Below are 20,568 nucleotides of genomic sequence, written 5' to 3'. Positions count from 1 at the left end.
AGCTTAAACCTTCCTGTAGCTATTTATTATTGATCATTTTCATCCAGGAAGATTTTCTTTACAGGATTAACGACTGATCAAATGACTGTTTGTTTTTAAAACGCATCGCTCCTGCTACGTCTGCGCCTGCCGTCCACACTACTCCTACAATGGATTCTTCTGGAAACGATGACATGTGATGTGTGAACAGGACATACTTATAACATATTAGCCACAAAAAACAAGATAAAGTATTTCATGCTCATGCCGACTCACCCGAAGCCCTCCAGCGAGGTGTCGAACTCCACGCAGGCGGGCGTGACGGCCGATCCGTGCAGGCGGATGTCATGTGGTGTAGTCATGGACACCAGGCACTTGACTCGGGTGAGGGGCACGGTGCTGCCCTCGGCGGAGCGCACCAAGCTGCGGCTGATGCGGTACTGCCCGTTGTCCTCCGCCGGCGTGGCGAAGACGCTGTCGGGCCCGAAGCCCTCCATGGACATGGTCATGCTGTCTGTGAAGTCAGGGATAGGTTAAATTCAGGAGGTGCAGCCACAGATCTAATCTAATCTAGACTGAATGAGGTTTCGTAAACTTGTTCTCTCTTGTAACTTTATATTTTATTTTGGCAACGGCGAAGCTGGAGGTAGGAAAAGAAAGAAAGAGACACCAATGATGGGGCCAGGGTCTGGAGTGAAAATGATGAACACTTTGCATTTCTTTTCAACATCTGCTGCTGTTTCCCTACTTTAGTATTCACTGGAAAAAGAAAGTGAGAGCATTTTAGGGTTAAGATAACTCAAGAAAAGAGCACGTTTGTGATCTGAATGCTCAGGACGATATGGGATGATATCGAATATATATTGCCATATTTCCCAAAATATGCAATATTTTTTAATCATAAACAACCTTTTTTTCTTTTCGTTTTTCTTCTTGTTATTAGTCAATTAGATCAGAAATTGTGGAAAAATATAAAACAAACTGGCGATGGGTAAAAATATTAATACACTTTTAGAGAACTACAGCTCTGGACCTCATAGGTTTGAATGTAGAAACTCATTTATTTCTCCGTGCAGACATTTCAGAGTTGCTAAAACAGGTTGAGCCAATTCCTGTGAAACAGCAGCATTAAATCAAAGCCTGGATGTTCATCGACTGGAATAAACTCCTGGTTTAAGCTGCGGTATTTTACATTCTACTGAGAACATGGACTCACTCGTTTGTTAAGAGTCAGCAGATGTGACAAAAGACGAGTTAGATCAAAAGAAGAACTACAACACCCATCAACAGCGGCTAATAAACCACAGTAGATTATCTCCTCACAGACGGAGAGAGATAGCTCTGTGTGTTCTAACAGTGGCTGCTAATAAAGAGTGGTAATTAGTGGGGACTTAATATCCATTCTCAGCTGGGAGGAGACACAATTAACAATTAAGACGTGCCGAGGAGCCCACAAAATTACAAACAGGAACAGCTGGTAATAGAAAACAAACCATTAGCATCAGATTCAAGACGGTCTTTGTTTAAACGGAGTATTTACACATCAGCTGGGTTTTAATCAGAGGCCAAGGAGATGTTGTTGTGTTTCCTACAAGCTAACGACTCTCCGCTTTGCTTACAAATGAACACACTTCTGTTCTACCTGCAGCTTGGTTGTTACACAACCCTTCTTCATATGCACCTCGTAAAATGTTTGTGCACATCTAAGACGCAGAGTTTCCCATATCTAACGCAGTGATACACGCTGGTGCTGGTTGCACTGGAGTCAGGCCGCTCCACCGACTGTGGGATCATCAAATTATTGTTCCCCTTTTTCCACCACTGAGCCGGTGCCAGTGATTTCCTCCCAGTCATTAAGTTTTGACGGAAAGCTCATCCTCTGCAATCACAGCCTATTCACAGGAAGATTCATCCAATGAGCTCTGAGAGAGTGACCAAAAAAAAAAAAAAAAAAATTGCTAGAAGATTGATGACCCTTTTTTTTCATTTCAAGAATTTAGCAGAGAGTGAAACTTTCTCTTCTTTCTCCCGGGAGGAAGCTGGTGTCACATTGGCAGATGGGAATGGCTCCCAGATGACATCATCATTTCATAACTGCCCTGGAGGACTGCCGTGGGCTTCAATAGCTCTTCAATTCTCAGCTATTAAAAAGTGATTGGTTCACTTGTAACGAGGCTGTCACTCCTGTCGCCCCCACAAATTCAAATAGCATGTTATAGTCACTGATAAAAACACATTGACGACTGTATTTTTCTTTTACTAGATGTTTGTCCCCTCTTCTACTTGTTTGTATAAGTGTTTTATGAACAAGAAAATGCATGAAACTGTTTCTGAGAAGTGAAATTTTAAAGGTCCCATCCAGTGTAAAGGTCTCTGTCCATGTGTAGTGTGATTATAGATCAGGTCTAGCTTCTATATTAATACTGTGAAAGTATCAAAGCCTCAGTCCACAGAGAAATGCACACAGCCTATATTCAGAAACTGAGCCTTAAAACCAGCCGTCAGGACTTCTGGAACTTTGTGATGTCACAACAAAGCAGTCACCAAACCCCGCCCACCTGGACCCACCATCCAAACCTTGCAGGATTTGGTTTCTCTGAGTGTTTTTACCTGAAATCTGCTATATTTTTATTGGATCACTCAGAAAACAGTCAGCCAATCAGAAGATAAGCTCAGAGCTTCCTCTCTTCTGATTGGCTCACCGACCTGTTGTTACTAGAGCTCCAGAAAGAAGCCTGATAGAGGAGATGTAAAACTACACTGAGATGGTTTTTTGGTTCTTAAAACCACAAATATATCTTCTTATGGATCAACACTTCAAATAAAACGCAGAAAAAGAAATAAATATTGGACTTTACAAACTGACTCTCATTTACCATTTAAAGGTAATTACATATTGTCATGAAATGTTATTGCATATATAAAGGCAAAACTATCGAGCATATAATAGCAAAAATTTAGAGGCAGAATAATATAACAACTGCAGCACAAAATGTTCTTTGACATGTCCTGCTGTTGTGCTAGAAGACGGTGACCAACAGTACAAAGAGAAACCAGTTTATCAGTTAGAAACAGGTCTGATGGAGAACACCAGGAACAGCACTTCCTCTCAGAGACCCGGCACAGTCACTATCATGTGATCAAAACTGGGATGAGAGCTGTTATTGTCTTACTTCTCATCTCGGCGTCGTAGCTGAGGGAGCTCGGTTTGTGGACCCGGTACTGCTTCAGTAGCTTCTTGTCCCAGGCGCCGCAGTTCAGAGGGTTTCCAAGACGTAAGAACTCCCTGGAGGGGAAGACGAGCAGGAAGTCAATGATAATAAATATATACCAACAAAGAAAAAAGAAAGACACAGGATGGATAATATTGTGGAGATAGCTTCTTATTTTTTTTCATCATCATTTATTTCCATCAGCTTGTTCTTGGCGTTACAGCAATTAGCAAAAAATTAACAAAAATTAGAAAGTCGGCGTCGATCTGTATCAAAATCCTTTCAGTGGCTTTAACGAGAAAGTATTTGTTGAGCCCCAGGAATTAAACTAAGCTAGGCTTCACTCACCAGTCAACCAACAAACTGCAAGAAACAAAAAGAAATGCAAGTCATCTGACTCTGGATAAAAAGGGTAAAACCTGCCGTAAATTCAAAGTAACAATACATTTTATTTATGGGAAACCTTTCAGGATAATCAAAGACCTTTAAACGGTGACCGATCAATATTAAAAAAAGAAGTTGTTTATCGACATAATAAGTCTGTTTTCATTAACTAGCTGCTCAGTAAAAGGAATATGGCTCGTGTTGTCATCCCTGGGGAACCACCGATCATAAACATGTCCTATATGTTCTCATGAAGCTGTAAAGCACTCTGGGTAAAAGCATCCATCACAGCGTTACTCCGCAGGTTGGCTTCTACACCTCGGCCGCTCTGGTTAACAGCATGTTTTAGCGTGTTTTCAAAGTGGGCGACGAGGCTGACTGGCATGTAAGTGACATGAACGCAAAGAGTCCCACTCGTCAGAGCGCTGAGTGAGCGACGGTAGCGTGCGGAACCGGGTAGCTTCAATAACAATACCAAAGACACGGAGACACTCTGGAGCTTTGCTGCCGGCTGATGTCGGCAGAGCAGAAACAAAATGAGAAGAAGAAGAAGAAGAAAGAAATAACAAAAAAACACAGGAGGAGAATTATGACGGCAAAGTGACAGAAGACGACTGACAGCGCTCACAGAGAGAGAGAGAGAGAAGATGATGGGAAACAGATTGACAGCTACAGATATGTTTACCCCAAGCACAATTACATGGGGAGAGAAAAATCAGCCGGGGAGTTCGCATTTACATATGAAAAGAAACAACGACGTGCATGTCAAATAAGCCCCCCCCCCCCGGTTCTTCAACCCCAAACTCCCATCTCACTTAACTAGTCAAGCAGGAAATGAGAATCTCTCAGTTCTGTCTGTAGACATAGGCCTCCTTCACACTCTGAAGCCTGTCACAGCAGATTACCCTTCGCACCTCATTTCGTTTTTTGTTATTTTTTCCACTGGAGGGAATGTTCCTCAGAAGAACCTCCAGGACGTAAGAACGTTTGTGGCACTTATTTCTGCCCACGTCTCATCCTACGAATCATATCTCTCAATTGGAAAAAAGAACATTAACGTCCATAAACTGATGGAGAAATGACTGCAAAGCCACCATCATTACCCGCTTAAATAAAATATCTAAATATTAAATATTAAACATTATTAACACTGATAAACAAAAAAGATAATATTATCCACTGTTTGTTTCAATTTTAGCTCTTTACCCTGCTACTTAGAGAGATAAACATGCTACAATGCTAAAAGTTAACAACTTTAGCGTGTTAGCATGCTACCAAGCTAAGTAAATGTTACACACTCAATGTTAGCACGATAAAAGGCTAAATGTAGCATGCTAAATGACTGATCAGCCACCCAGCGGTGATGTCACAGGGTCCTGGGGTACACCTGTGCGTCACTGCAGCAAGGTGAGAGTTTAAACTCACTGAGGTCATGAAGGTTTTCTTCAAACATCAGCATGATAAAGCAGCACATCAGCATGCTAATGTAAGCACTCAGAGAAACCCATCTGAGCCCAATTACAGCTGAGGTTGATGAGGAAGCTGAATTTGAGATGCCCCCCCCCCCCCCCCGAAAATGGCAGACGAACAGACGATAAACTCTAAACTGGGTAACAGCACGGCCTTCCATCTGGTGCCACCGCCACAACAACAAACTAATAACAACAAAAACTCACAGTTTTCCATCCAATAGTGAGGAATCTCGTTGTTCTGGGATGGAGTGCAGCCGGGCAAATACTAGACTACTGAACTTTAGTTTAGTTTTTCTTCTATTTGTTGTTATAGTTTAGAGCCATTTTAATAACTTTGCTTTAATTCTGAGCTGTAAAACATACATAACAACATATACTGTATGTTATTATGAAAAGAGCCAATCAGTTGGCTAAAAATCTGACCGACAAATACCAACACAGAACATTATCAAGAGTCCAAGAGCAGATTTTCTAGATGTTAATGTGGTTTCTTTGCTTTTAATTGTCTTCATTTTCTTCTTGTTTATGTGCATTTGTGACATTGTTGTTATTGTTTGTTTTTTTAACATGTAGAGTTTTTCATTTCAGTTATTTTCTGTTTGGCTTGTTTTGTTTTTTTCTGTTTTTTTATTAATATAATGAGATTTTAATAATTGTTTTATTTCTTGTTTTTGTGTGCGGACCGCAGGAAGACGAGCGACCACTGTGTGCAAGCTAATACTGATCCAAATAAAGAGTAAATAAATGAATAAATAAATAAATGCAATCAGCAAAATACCAGGACATGTTGATAACGCTTGAGGGTTAAAGTTATGTGCATGTTAAGTTTAGACAATATAAACCAGATCCAGTACCTGAGTGCCATCGGCTGCAGGGCCTGCGAGGCCAGCCTCTCGAACATCCTCTGCAGCGGCGGGTGCAGTGGGTGGTCTTCGTCGCCCAGCGCCTGACTGCAGCGCTGCAACAACCGCTGGTGGAGGCAGGCCTCGCACAACACCTGCTGGTTCCTCTCACTGTTCACCAGCAGCTGGAGGATGTTGGCCACCGCCAGCTGCAGGTCCAGAGCATGCTGGAAGGAGACGGGGGGGGGGTTATCCCAAGGTTGGTACCCACTCAGTTCCTCTGGGTGTGTTAGTTAGGCCTTTCTAAGCAATAATCAATTACTTTTTTATGACAATATTGGATTTCCTTCTTGTGTTTCCTCACCTCTGGCTGGCTGTCGGAGGAGACGGAGGGCAGCAGGTCCAGTATGGCCAGGACGGCCCCTGGGTGGATGACCACCATGTCTGACGACAACGACGAGGAGGAGGAGGAGGAGGAGGAGGAGGAGGAGGCGGCAGGATGGGTGGGGTTAGACAGGTGGAGTTTCAGGTCTGTGAGGGCTTTGACCGGGGCGGGGGGACCCGACGTACCGTAGTAGCCTTGTCTGGGAGAAAAGGGAGGGAGAAAGAAGTCATCAATTTAGTTTAATTCAGTAAGAGGCAAATCAAATTATTCATACCACAGACACAACAAGGTTCAAACAAACAAACAGAAAGTGTGTTGAATATTTTGTCACGGGGAACCCTGCTGATCCCTGTTAATACAGTTAAGAGAACAGGTTTATTAAGATAAGAAAATCAAATCATCATGATGAGATGGGATATTAGAAGCTGCCTCCAGCCATGTATAGTCAAACATAGATAAGTTTGTTAGAAGCTCTTCTCTACAGTGAAATCTGTGAGTCACTCACAGGAATAAATATTCATATTTTCAGCCACAGTGTCTCCCAGAGGAAAACCTTCTTTCACAGCTCAGTGAAGACGTTCTCATAACGAGGATGGAGGTAATTACATCACCGAATCAGTGTAAAATCGCATTCAACACTTTGGACTCCGGTTTTAAATTTGACATGAGTCAGCGGTCTTCACACTTCACACAGGGTGTCGGTCGACCCCCGTTTCGTTCTGAAGCGCTGAGCCCCCTCCTCCTGTGCGAACGGCGCAGAGCGGGAGAGATCTGCCGGCGCCTGCAGTCGGGCAATTAGACAAAACAGGCGCGTTACTGCGATGCAAATTAAAGAGTGGCAAATCCCACCTCGGGAGATATGCTGAGCTGGAAAAGGCTGGAGTCAGCATCATGTGCTGGAAGGGTTCAATGCGGTGCAGGAAACTAACAGGGTTGCTCGTGCTCACAGTCGCCAGTGGATGTTTTAATTGTTGGGTTTTTGATTTGTTTTTTTTGTGGAATATAATCGCAATTCTAAATTATTATGTTCTGTCTGAGAAGAAAGACGAGGCTTACTTACAGTATGTTCTACATAAATAAAGTAATGGCTGCTAGATCTAATGAGTCCGGCTTATTCAAACATTAAACTTGCCATTTCTCACCTAAAAACAAGAGGACGATGCTCAAATAATCTGCAGAAAGATCTAAAATTAGCTAAATTTATATCCACTGAAAATTTCAAGGGCATCATAAAGAATGTGGTAAATGAGAAATGCACCTGCAGAAATTGGAGCAATGCAGTTTGTTTAGCTGCTATCTCTGTCAGATCTCTTTTTTATAAAGACATTATTTTATCTCAGTGGGACTTCCTGGTAAAATAAAGGCACAAAACACCCCAGGTGTTCTGCTGAAGTATGACACTTGAGGTTGACTCTCTCCTTAGCTGAGGGTGCTGCACAGAAACTCTTAAAAAGGTCTGTTTTCTTCATTAATCACCATAAACTCATCATGTTGCAGTTGATACAGAGTCAGAGGTAACTTTCTTTCCTTACTTTGGTCACTAAGGTCTTCTGTGCAACGATTCCTTAATCATAAGACTAAGATAAGGAGAAAAATGTGTTTTGTGCAGCCGGCCTCAGGGAAAACTGTAACCATTATTTATTTTTTCTTTAGCCGCGATCGTAAAACATTATTTTCTCGACCTCTCTGTGCAACACTGAAGGATTTACTGTCTGCATGGTTAACAGGAAGCATCTAAAAAGCTGAAATGAAATCACCATTTCATGCCTCTTTAGTTGTCTAACCGCAGAAACTGGAAAATATGTAAATAAGAACAGCTGACTCTGAACTTTGGCTCTGTTAAAAAGAAAAGAAAGAAAGGCTGTGATGACCAGGTTTGCAGTTTTCCAGTGTTTCCTCCAAGCAGAATCACTTCAGCGTGAATGCATATTGTTTTCACAGATTTCTCCAGTTCAGTGATCCATGGAGAGGCCCGAACATGCAACATTGAAAAGAGCCTGGTTTTATTCCTTTTTTTGTTTAGATTACGAAAATACTTGTTTAATCAAAACTGTGCAACTGTCACAAACATGATCACCGCAGCACCGACTGCAAACTGCTGGCATTCCCTCTGAGGCACAGCTCGTTGCACAAGATGTTTTTGGAGCTGCTGAGTATCACTTGGACGGAGATTATATCACATGATGATGTTTCCATTTGAATCAAACCAAGCGAAACCTGAGCAATTAGCATCTGTTTTTTTTTTTGGGGACGTTGAAAACTGAGGGTGGAAAAGAAGGAAAAAGCAATCTGAGAAAAAATGGTAATTAAAAGTCCACACAGGAGAGCTCATATAGAAGTATACAAACAGGGACTAATTGTCAAATCAGTGCACCTCATGAATATGCAGCGTTGGAACTGATCCAGACAGACAGACAGAAAGAGACCCCCCCCCCCCCCGCCCAGTTTAACCTTGACATCTATTACAGCTCACTAAGGCAGAGCACATTCAAAATATCCCGACTGTTTTTGCTTTTGTAAATGAAATTCAAAGTGTAGCAGAGTCTGGGGTGAGGAGGGTTCGGCGTTACTTCAGAGGGAAGAGAAGAAGAGGGAGGATTGGGGGGGGGGGGGGGGGGGGGAGTACGCAGAGGAATGTGATGAGAAGAAAAGAACGGCCACATTCGACTGAGGGTAATTGGTTGATTTCTGCGTGGATGTAGAAGAGCGTCGCAAATACAGCGGCGAGGCTGGAGACAGACTGAGACGACACTGTGGCGGCAACAAGAAAAATACTGTTCACTCGACTTATTTATCTCTGCCGCTCCTCTGACAGCCCGTCAGCGTGGAGGATGACGAGCCGTTACTCCGGATTTCAGTCCATATTCAGTGTGAGCTCAGACGTGAGGAATAATCAATAGAATCAATTTATTTTTACAATTTCAAGCTCATAGAAGAGGTTCTGCCCCGAGATATCTATTAGCAAAAGAAACTAGTGCTGATGTGATTAGTTGATTAATCAATTAGTCAATCAACTGGAAATTCATTTAAAATGATTTTGAAAATCAGTTTGCAACGTCAACCATTCTTTGGTCCCTTTGGCTTTTCAAATGTGAAGATTTAGGGCTCAAGCTGCTTATTTTAATGATCAATTCATCTGCCAATTTTTATCTTGATTAATCAATAAATAGTTTGGTTTATTAAAACATCAGAATAAAGTCAAATACTGGTCATCAGGATTTCATAAAGTGAGATCAGGAAAAGCAGAAAATCATCAAATGTTTTGTATTTTTAACTTGAAAAATACAAAACGATTAATCAATTATTGATTTTTTTGTAGAGCACCTCAATTAATCAACAGATTTCCTTGGCTCTCGTTTCCTTATCATTTGAATCTTTGGTATTTGGCCTGTTGAAGGGACAAATAAAGTAACCTGAAGATATAAAATGTGAAATGGTGACCGACTTTTTTTCATTATTTTTTGACATTTTATAAATCAAATGATTAAATTATTCAGAAATATTATGAATAGATTATCAGATAATGAAGATAATTAACAATCACTGTGAACTGGTTGTATCACTAAACCTTTAAGCTCTTAATTATTTTAATTATCAGATGAAAACCTCAAATTGAATCTATTATTAGTGGAGAAATAAATCTAAGAAAACCTGCCTGAGTTTTTCCCTCGTTGAAACCTGTTTCATCTCTGTGGGTGTGAAACTGTCCTGTCACATGACCTGCCAAAGGATTTCTAGGACGGTGAAGACGGACTCGGGATCGTTTTGTGGGCGTGTTTGAGTGAAGGTGAGGAAAATGGAAAATGCAGAGGAAGGAATGAGGGTGAGAAAAGTGGCAGAGCGCTGTAGCTACCTCTTCCTGGCGAGTGCTGGCGTGCCCCACGGCGAGGGCAGCGAGGTCTCATGCGTCAGGCAGGGAGGCACCTGCTCCGCACGACTGCATGGCAGCACGCACGCACACACACACACACACACACACACACACACACAGACACACACACACACACACACACAGAAAGCCACAATCAAAGACAAACATGCACACACACACACACGCACACGCACACACGCACATGCAGCCGTGCAGATGGACCAGACCGAGGATGAACAGCCAGAGGTTAGAGGACGAAAAAAGAGAAAAGAAGAGAAGAAGAGAAGAAGCTGTTAGTGGAAAGCTGACAGAGGAAACAGGATCAGAGCTACAGCTGGAGCACATGCATGACGCCAGCTACACCTGCACATGAGCTGCGCAGGTAGTGCTGTCATAGCGACCGAGGCAGGAGTCTGATACCTTCAGCTAAATGCAAACTGCTTTCGACTGTGACCTCCAGGTGGTGCACACATGCACAGAAGAAGAAATGGGGTAAAGAGGATTGTAACCGATTAAACTGCAGTCAACAGGCCCAGACACTGAGAGCAGCATCTGAACAACCCGCCTTAAAACACCTTAAACCAAAATGTGTATTTATTTTTTTTTTCTTGTTTCCTTTGGCATCACAGTTGTAATTAATTTCTGATTATTTATCATTTGAACTGATTTCACACTTTCTGGCATCATGACAACACTGTCAGGCTGAGTCACAGCCTCAGTCAACCTCTTTATTAAACTTTATTTCACTCAACAGCGTCTCTGTTTTATATTGTAAATCCTCAGCATGTTAGTGTCAGTCTTCAGTGTAGCTGGACGTGATTGTTGATGTAAGATGCAGCAAATTAACTTTAAAGGTCCCGTGTTATATAAAGGTAGATTTCCATGTGTAGTGTGATTATACATCAGGTCTAGCTTCTATATTAATACTGTGAAAGTATCAAAGCCTCAGTCCACAGAGAAATGCACACAGCCTGTATTCAGAAACTGAGCCTTAAAACCAGCTGTCAGGACTTCTGGAACTTTGTGATGTCACAACAAAGCAGTCACCAAGCCCCGCCCAACTGGCCCCACCATCCAAACCTTGCAGGATTTAGTTGTTTGTTTGTTTTTTAAGTGATTTTACCTGAAATCTGCTATATTTTTATTGTATCACTCAGAAAACCAATCAGAAGAGAGGCTCAGAGCCTCCTCTCTTCTGATTGGCTCACTGACCTGTTGTTACTAGAGCTCCAGAGAGAAGCCTGAGAGAGCAGATGTAAAACTACACTGAGATGGTTTTTTGGTTCTTAAAACCACAAATATATCTTCTTATGGATCAACACTTCAAATAAAACACAGAACAGACTTTTAATCTACAGTAATAAAGAAGCAGAACTCAAACAATCAGCACAGATTTAAGGTATGACTCATAATGAAGCAAAGGGGAGATTTGCTTCATTATGAGTTCAGTTTTTTAGGTCACTTGAGTTTGTACAGCACTGTTGATGTTGTTGTTGTTCTGACAATAATCCCCCTCAGGCTCAATAATTTGGACCTTAAAAAATTAAAAAACGTTGATAGGAGTTCATTTAAGATTCAAACGAGGCCAAAAGAAACACGACAGTCCCTCATGGGGAGGAAGAGAAATTAACTGAAGGCTTTTATTATATGTATAAAAAAATAAAAAAATAAAACGTGAGAAATGAACATGTGGTTTCAATCTGCCGAAAGGCTCCGTGACTCAGAACCCATGACCCACAGTCACATCGTAATTCTTTACACGGCGACAAACTCTCTCTAAACTGTTCACTCGTTACACAGTGAATCAATAACTCGTCGACAGCATGTTGACAGGAAAGCCTCATCTGTATTCATGTGCGAGCTACATGCAGAGAGACGACCCTTCAAGCCTGATTTATGGTGTAATGTACACACTGCTACACATTCCTACACGCCACTGGCGGGCTCTCACCTCACACGAAACCCAAACAGTGTATATAACAATTATTTGAATGCCATTATTAAATATCACACTGCAATGCCCGGGTTGCGTAACGCGCTCACCTGTCAAAAGAGTCGGTTGCCATCTTGTACAGGTAGATGAAGAGCTTGCTGCAGTGTTTGAGCGTGGGGCAGACGCTGTCTCCGGCGCAGCCTCCGGGGGCGGCCTCGTCCTCCAGCAGCCTCTGGAAGGGCTGAGCGTTGGAGGGGAACACGGCCGTGGGACCCAGCTTCTTGGTGTCCGAGAAACAGCCCAGCAGTCTGGTGTTTTTCAAAATAAAACCACATAATCAAACCACATAATACTTGCATCGGAAAGAATACAAAGGATTTGTCGTCTTTCTTTGAACTGAAATACAAAACACATCAAATAGGAAGCACCACAGTCATTTCAGCGGTTCTTCATACATTATCCTGCTTCCACATTTACATATTATGTAACTCTATTATTATTCTATTACATCTTACTTGTAAACTATTTGTGAACTAGGTTGTTTCCTGGGCTTTCAGTCATATCTTAGTCGCCAGGGAGACGGTTCAGTCGTTACTGTGTGAAGTAAGAAACTTTAGATACTACACAAACTCCATCTGCTGATGAAGGCATTAAGATGTGACTGAAAGCTGCAGAAGAAATCAAGTAAGTGGACCTTCAGTTGAGTTTTTCCACGATTTAAAAACGTTCCTTCAAGGTCGCATAGTTCCCAATGTAGGTTCTGCAAATGTTTTTACGAGGAAGGAAATGCATCAGTCCTCAATGTAAACATGCACCAGAGGTAGTGTGAACGTTTTCATTAATAATTCATCTCTCCATCCAGAAAACGAAGGACAAAACCAAACCCTTCCAAATGAAAAGCAAATATGGCGATTCGCAGGGGGGCGGGCCAGATTTGCGGAGGATTAAGAAACACAGATGTTCCTTGAGCTCATGATTAACAGAAGCGGGAACAGGCCTCACCTCACAGCGTCCGCCAGCTTCTCGAACTGGATCTCTGTGCGGAAGAAGTGTGAGTTGGCGGGCTCGTAGCGCATGGCGGCGGTGAGCGTGCAGAACACTGTGTGCAGGAGCTCGAACACCTGGTTCTGGTTGACGCGCTCCCAGCCGTGGCGCGGCGGCTGGCACAGTGAGCGCTCCATGGCCACCAGCAGGGAGGTGACGTAGACGAAGCCGCCCACCTTGCGGAACACCGTCCGGGTGCGGTGACTCTCGCGCAACACTGCAAGCAAAGCCTGGAAGGGCGGAAGAAGAGAGGACAGAAACATCATTTCATTTTCTTGATGTTTCCACATTTAATCTTCTTCATTTCAGAAAATAATGAGCTCTTTACAAAGAAACAAAACACATTTAGTTGGCGGGAAATTACTTTTTTTTTTTATATCTCCCCCAAAGGTGCATCAGCTGTCGCATCATTTATTCTGAAGATGTCACACATGCTGTTTCACTCTCGCTGCATCATTTTAACTCACTTTATTTCACGTACTTTTTGTCACTCAATTATTCTTTCCAGTGTTGAGTTTTCATGTCATTCGTTGTTTTGGTTTTTTTTCCACCTCATTCAGTCATGTCTCCATTCATCAACTCATTTCATTCTCCTTCTTCTTTGCGGTGAGGCATATTTATGAGCCCCTGGGGTTTCTTTGGCTCACCACACCGACTGGATTTTTTTTTTTTTCCCCCTACATTTTTCTACAAGTTTTATGTTTCGCATTTGCAAGTAAGCTAAACCGAAAACATCAAACTCTAACCTAGATATAGGTTTGGGGACCTAAAAACAGCCTGAGAGCAGAGGATGACGGTGACAGGGGCAGGATTTTAACTAGCAACTGAAAAGCAGAGACAACGTCGGGGCTCGGCGACAGATGAAGCTTCTGAATGACATAGGTGAAGTGAAGTGAAGCGAAGCGTCAGCACACGTCAGTGAGAGCAGAGCTTGGTACCACCGGAGACTCTTTCATTAGCATCATGCCACCAACACAGTGGCTGGGAACGTTTTCACCTTGTGTTTGTGTGTTGGTGTCATCACTGCAAAATGTGCCCCTGCTTTAAGGACAGGTGTTTATTTGATCTGTTTGCCTGTGAACAGACACTTTCCAGGTGTGTAGCTGAGATCAAAGTGAAGGTTGAACTGGGAGACGGGTGCGCTCCGACCCCTGACGACTGAATGCTCCAAAGATGTTGGGATTATAGGACAAAAACATAAACTAATAAACGTTATTATTTCTGAACATGTGCGTAAGACACCTGTTACCTACTTACAGTGCATCATTAACTATTATATCATCATTAACTCCATATCCTACAAATAAAAAAGCAGTAGAATTAAAGAAATATCTCATTTAGACAGTGTAATTCACCACAGTCTTAACTCATCCAAAACAATTTTGCAGTGGCAGCGGAAATTAAATAAAACTTCATTCAGGAAAAATGAGAAACTATTTAATTTTATTTTATTCTTTTATATAATTTAGGTGAATAAACATATTAAGATGCCAGTTTGAGATGCTATAAGATACTGTAAAATTGTGCTGGAAGTCAACGAGCAGAAATCCTTTTATTTTTGTGAGATTTCTGCGTAATGATTCCTCAGGTATTTGATTCACCTGAAGAGTGAAACAGAGACCTGCCAGGACTAAAAACTTTAGATTAAGATTATTTTGTTAAACAACAAAAAATTTCAACACTCAGGATTCTCATCTAATCATGCATAAAACTGATGATTTTATCGACAACAAGATTTTAACCCACTTCTGCAAGTGAAGAGAAGTAAAAACAGTGATCCGTTGCACCACTGATGCAGCTGTTTCCTGCTGCATTACAATACTGTCAGACTCAGCACAGCGTTTTCTTTTTGTTTTTTAAACCAATCACAGGATGTCTCCAACTTCCTGTCCTCCAAGCTGGGAAATTACCAGCGAGCTGTGGCTATGTGCTGGTGAAAAATTCATGTGCTGGGTGTTAAACCAGCACCCCCCCTCCCCCTCTCGAGAGATTACAGGGTTAAATGTTCACTTTCACAAAGCTAATCAGCTTAATATTGAGATCTATTTGTGTTACTGTCAGTGGTGCATAAACTCCAATGAAGAGCCAGGAAAAAACGATTTTAATGTTGAACTGTATTTTATACAAGGTCTTTGCAGTCTGCTTTTTTTTTTGAGGGTTATAATTAAAATCCCTGATTAGTGAAATAGGAGCAAAATGCTGACGGGTTAATCCAGCCGGAGCCTTCAGAAGGCGTGAGAATTACCTCGTCTGATGGAGAGGAATTTCAAAATGCAATTATGTTTCAGAAAACGAACCGCCATCCTCTCATCCTCTCTCTCTGTGTGTGTGTGTGTGTGTGTGTGTGTGTGTGTGTGTGTGTGTTAATGTGTGTGTGTGTATATGCCTTTATGTGCACCTAACACTCAGTAACCCTGGTCTGAAGCAATTACTGTATGCAGGGCTTCAAATGTATATTGATTTTGAAATTGCAGACTTTCTTTTCCTCACTAGAACTGAAGGTTTGCGTTGGTGCCGACGGCCTCTCACCAAGAGCTTCTGTTAACTCACACGTACGAGGGTTATTTTGTACAAAACAAAAAGCACTGACGAGAGTATGTTGGAAAATGTGCAGCTGTATGTGTGTGTGTGTGTGTGTGTGTGTTGTTACCCTCAATATGTCCGTCTTTAGCTGCAGTTCACTGGACGGCGCAGAGTGCATGAGGCCCAGCAGCGTCCCCATGTCGTCGTCACCGCTTGGCGACAGTACGAGCTGCTGGATGATGAGCAGGGCGTGTTCCCGACACTGACGGTACTTCACAATGTTATGGACGCAGCGGGCGCCGCCAAACTCCCGGAAAAGGGCTTTGAGGTGGAGAGAGAGAGAGGGAGAGAGGGAGGGAGAAATGTCATCTCATAGTTTTGAACTGAGCATTTGTGACAGTGTGTGTCAGAAAGTGTTTTAGATTTAAATGTTGAATGGTTTATTCTCCACAGCACAGCTAAACACACGACATCCATCAATCTCATCCCGGTCGTTCTGATTGTTCAGTGTATTTATCTTGGCCTGAAACCGATCAGCAGTTTCATTACGATCGACTCAATTGTTTCGTCTAAAAAAAAAAAAAAAAAAAGGAAAAAGTGACGTCCTCAAACGAGGGCTTCTCAAAATACAAAAACATGGGGGCGTTGTGTAGCGTAGTGGTTTAAGCAGGCGCCCCATGTGTAGAGGCTACAGTCCTCGCTGCAGTCGGCCCCGGTTCGAATCCTGCATCGGACGGCCTTTCGCTGCATGTCATTCCCCCTCTCTCTCTCTGCCTCCCCGTTTCCTGTCACTCTCCACTGTGCTGTCCATTAAAGGCATAAAAGCCCAAAAAAATATACTTAAAAAAAAAAAAAAAAATACAAAAACATGAATCGTTCATGTTCAGTTTAATTCCTTCTTGGAATGGATGTGAGGAAGTCCACAACATGAACATCATAAGACAGAAAAGCAGCAAATACTCAAATTAAAACCAGTTTCTTCAAGTCATTTATCAAGATAAAATAACAATTAATCAAAAATCAGTTATTTGACCAACAGTTTCACACACATATTTAGTCATTTATTATCAAATCATACCCAGTATAAACAGTGTAGAAGTCTATTTATGTTTTGATATGTTGGTTTTCTTTGGTGTATCTCTGGTTCTGTAGTGAAACATAAATCCAAGCTGACGGCAGCTGCAAACCTTTTCAGAGCCACGTCTCGAACCTACAGACGGTTCGTGTTTAAGCTCCAAAGGTCGGATTTTTACAGAGGAGCGGTGTGACTTTAAGATAAAATACTGCCGCTCCACTGTTTCAGTCCCGAGGTCAGACTGAAGAAACCTTTCACTGTCGGGAATACTCTTCAAGTTCACCCTCGGTATAGAGTTACTGTTCCATAATGTTGTTGGTTTTGATTCTTAATATCCTGTTACTACTTATTGTGAACTGCTGAAAACGATGATGAGGTTCTGGTTTGATTTTCGCCTGCGCTCCTCCGTCAGCCGTTGCGTGGCGCTCTGGTGGGCGGATGCTTCTTTTAGACCTTAGATTTTCTTGTGATTTTGGTGACGCACTGAATCTTTTTATTTATTTTTTTCTACTCGTCGGCGCTCGCTTCAAGTCTCTTCAGATAAGACGGACGATCTGCGTGTCGGGAGTGGAGAGCTACAAATATCACACACATCAGCGTGAGAGAGAGAGAGAGACAGAGAGAGAGAGAGAGCGCAGTCATCATCAAGTTTGAGGAGAGCTGTGAGCCGTCAGTGTGCAGTCTGTTGGACGTCTCTGTGACTCATCATCACACAAACACACACACACAGACACACACACACACACACACACACACACACACACACACACACACACACACACACACACACACAGAGGGTGGGACTGGGTGATTTGATGGGATAGGATGAGGGAGGTTTAAGCAAATGTAATAAGATGCTTTATTGATCCCCAGAGGAAAAGTCTCTTTCCTCTCCAGCTGGACGGAGAGGTCAGAGGTCAAGAACCAGCAGCCGTGGTGATGGTGGAGATTCAGTGTTTTTGCTCAAGGACACAAATCAGCACAAATGTTTTTTTTTGGGGCTGAATTAAATCACCACATTGAGTGATTTCACCCTTTTTAGCGTCATCAGCGTTCAAGGTCAAACAAATAATTAAACCATGAAAGTACAGTTGACATGTCATCAGTTGTTATAAAGGAACTGGTAACGCCGGTCTGTCACTGATCCTGATCCCGCCCAACATCCTGCACAGCATGAAACAAGTCACCTGCAGCAGCAACTTCAGTATGTGCAACGAGTTACAGAGAGAGAGAGAGAGAGAGAGAGAGAGAGAGAGAGTGTGTGTGTGTGTGTGTGTGTGTGTGTGTGTGTGTGTGTGTGTGGACTTTTAAATCCCTTTTAAAGATTGTTTTATGGGTGTGCTTTCTCTGGGCTCAGGGTCTGAATCTACTAATGTTTCAAATCTATTATTATATTAAGTCATCATCCTGTTTCTCAGCAATTAATTGAATTGTTTTAGACTGTTTTATCTCATTTTTACTGAACCTCATTGTCACTTTTCTCTCCCTCCACAATGTTGTAAAAACCCTTAAACTGTTTTTAAATGTCTTTTTTTAATCGTTCATTTTTTTATTGTTCCTCTTCAATTTTATCTCGTCTTGTAAAGCACTTTATAACTGTGTTTTGAAAGGCGCTATATTAATAAAGCTTATTATTATTATTATTATTATTATTATTATTATTATTATTATTATTATTATTATTATTATTATTATTATTATCATTATTATTATTATATTCATGGGGTCTGAAAAGCAGGAGCCCAATACACTTGTGGGGCCTGACAACTTTATGGAGACCAAACTGCTGGATCCCACAAGTTTAAATGGCTGTTTGAGGGTTCAAGTTTGATTTTAGAATCAGGTTTAGATCAGGGTTGGGGTTGGAGTTAGGTCTCATAATAATAATAATAATGATAAGTTTAGTTACATGAAAACAAATTACTCAAAATAAAAGTAAAAACACAAATCAGAAATCTAAAAATATGTGAAATATTTAAGAGATTATTCAAAAGCTTTGTGAAAAAAAGTGTTTTTAAAAGTGATATGAGGTTGTGTTAGAGTTAGGGAATGCATTGAGTCAATGATGGGTCCACATGAATATAGTAAACCAAAGATGTGTGTGTTTACCTGCATTGGTGTTGGTGGTGTTGGAGCCATGCAGGAGCACAGTGAGGGTCTCCATCACCAGCCAGGCCAGCTGCTTCTGCTCCTCTGCCACTGTGTTGTTTTTACAGTCGGCTGTAGACGGAGGGGAAACACAGGGAACAGTCATGATTTCATCACAGACACACAGTAAGTGTATCATACTAACTATGTAATAAATAAAAAACTCAATAACACAATGAGAAAACTGAATTTAATCTTCTGACACCTGCATTTCAGGTCAGACGAGTAGTTTCTCAAACTTTTCTTTAAGTCTTGGATTTTATATTGTACGGACTTCTGTCGAGCGCTCAGTCGTCACAGGATGCTGCGGATTCGACATCTTCTTGTGTATTTACCGATCTATAAGATTAACTTATTGGTGATTGCTCTGTTTTACCTTTAGTACCAGCTGTTCACATGATTCCAATCTGAGAATATAATGATCCTTAAAGAGTAACTTAACACCAGCTGAACAAAACCTTCATTCAACTTCTGACCTCCCTGCAGCGATGCAGAGTGCAGTCCAGGATGTGTCAGTGTATTTACCGCAACATTACACTGTTGGATTCAGGTGCAACACACCTGCTGTTCAGTCTGCTGTTATGTATTTCTTTCAGCTTTCATTACCGATCGCTGATTTGGAAGAATTTACAACGTTAAATTCACATCTCGTGTTCGGTCATTTGCCTAAATTCCTTTAGGACCTGTTTTTGCGAGTGATTCTGCTTCCTGGTCCGACTGTGGTGCAGTTCGACAGAAGCTGTTACGAATACAATGGAGGAGGTGTGATCAGCTCTGCAGACGTCACAGCTCATTTTCAGTAATTGCAAATATACAGGGGGGAAAAAAAAAGAGAAGCTCCTCACCTTGGTCATTGTTGTGTGGTTGCTGTTGCGTGGCCGGGTCTTTGAGCAAGGCGGCGTACTTGTGCAGCAGGTTGACCAGTACCTCCAGCAGGCCGACCTCCCTCAGCACGTCGCTGAACACCGGGTCATGCCTGGCCAGCTTCAGCAGCGTCCGGACGGCGGTGATGCTGCAGGCGTGCGACGTGCTCGACTTGAGCAGCACGCTGACGCTGAACAGCTCCTTGCACGGCACATAGTTGAGGCTGAAGACCACAAACTCCAGCAGCTCGAAGTACTTGGCCTGGGCCTCGGGCAGCTTGGCCACACGGTCCGCAAACTGTGACAGGGTGTGCTGCGACTCCAGGATGAAGTAGTTGGCCGGCTCCGCTGCGTAGATGTTTCCAATGGCGTCCAGCAGCATGCATGCCAGGCGGCTTGTTTTAGCCCGCAGGAAGGCGTTCTGGAGCACCGCGAAGGCCTGGATGTTACGCACCGTGTGGCCTGGAAGAAAAGAGATGACAAGGTTATAACAAAACAAACGACTGATGAATGACTCATCAAAATGTTAATGGAAAAACATTTTTTAAAATTCATTAAATCAAATATGAGATTTGATATAATAAAAAGCGATAAGTGCAGATAATGTCTGTGTATGTTACATCTATATCATGGTCATTTTATTGGCAAGTCATCAAACTGTAGGTAACCATAGCAACAATACTTCGAAAAATCGATGGAAAAAGTTTCCTTGGCCTTGAAAGCTGAAAGCAGATATCAGAGATCAACGCTGATGAAATGTCTCCAAGGAGCGAAACAAAAAAAAGTTGCTCCGATTTGCTAATTGCTACTTTCCATCTTTATTACACACAATAAACA

General features: G+C 42.1%; 1 protein-coding gene across 1 annotated transcript in view; it reads right to left on the bottom strand.

Moving 5' to 3' along the window:
• wdfy3 (WD repeat and FYVE domain containing 3) overlaps nucleotides 1-20,568 on the bottom strand; it is an 89,054-nt gene that overhangs the window by 42,044 nt on the left and 26,442 nt on the right. The window contains exons 9-18 of the mRNA XM_056375382.1: nucleotides 19,714-20,193; nucleotides 18,830-18,940; nucleotides 15,773-15,966; nucleotides 13,081-13,352; nucleotides 12,189-12,386; nucleotides 10,128-10,211; nucleotides 6,254-6,473; nucleotides 5,902-6,116; nucleotides 3,153-3,265; nucleotides 256-493 (exon numbers count right to left, since the gene is read on the bottom strand). Of these exons, the coding sequence (XP_056231357.1) occupies nucleotides 256-493; nucleotides 3,153-3,265; nucleotides 5,902-6,116; nucleotides 6,254-6,473; nucleotides 10,128-10,211; nucleotides 12,189-12,386; nucleotides 13,081-13,352; nucleotides 15,773-15,966; nucleotides 18,830-18,940; nucleotides 19,714-20,193 (2,125 nt within the window). The remainder of the gene's footprint in view (nucleotides 1-255; nucleotides 494-3,152; nucleotides 3,266-5,901; nucleotides 6,117-6,253; nucleotides 6,474-10,127; nucleotides 10,212-12,188; nucleotides 12,387-13,080; nucleotides 13,353-15,772; nucleotides 15,967-18,829; nucleotides 18,941-19,713; nucleotides 20,194-20,568) is intronic.

Source organism: Seriola aureovittata, chromosome 5 (assembly GCF_021018895.1).
Source record: "Seriola aureovittata isolate HTS-2021-v1 ecotype China chromosome 5, ASM2101889v1, whole genome shotgun sequence".
NCBI classification, from domain to species: Eukaryota; Metazoa; Chordata; class Actinopteri; order Carangiformes; family Carangidae; genus Seriola; species Seriola aureovittata.
This window is presented reverse-complemented; position numbering and strand designations above follow the sequence as displayed.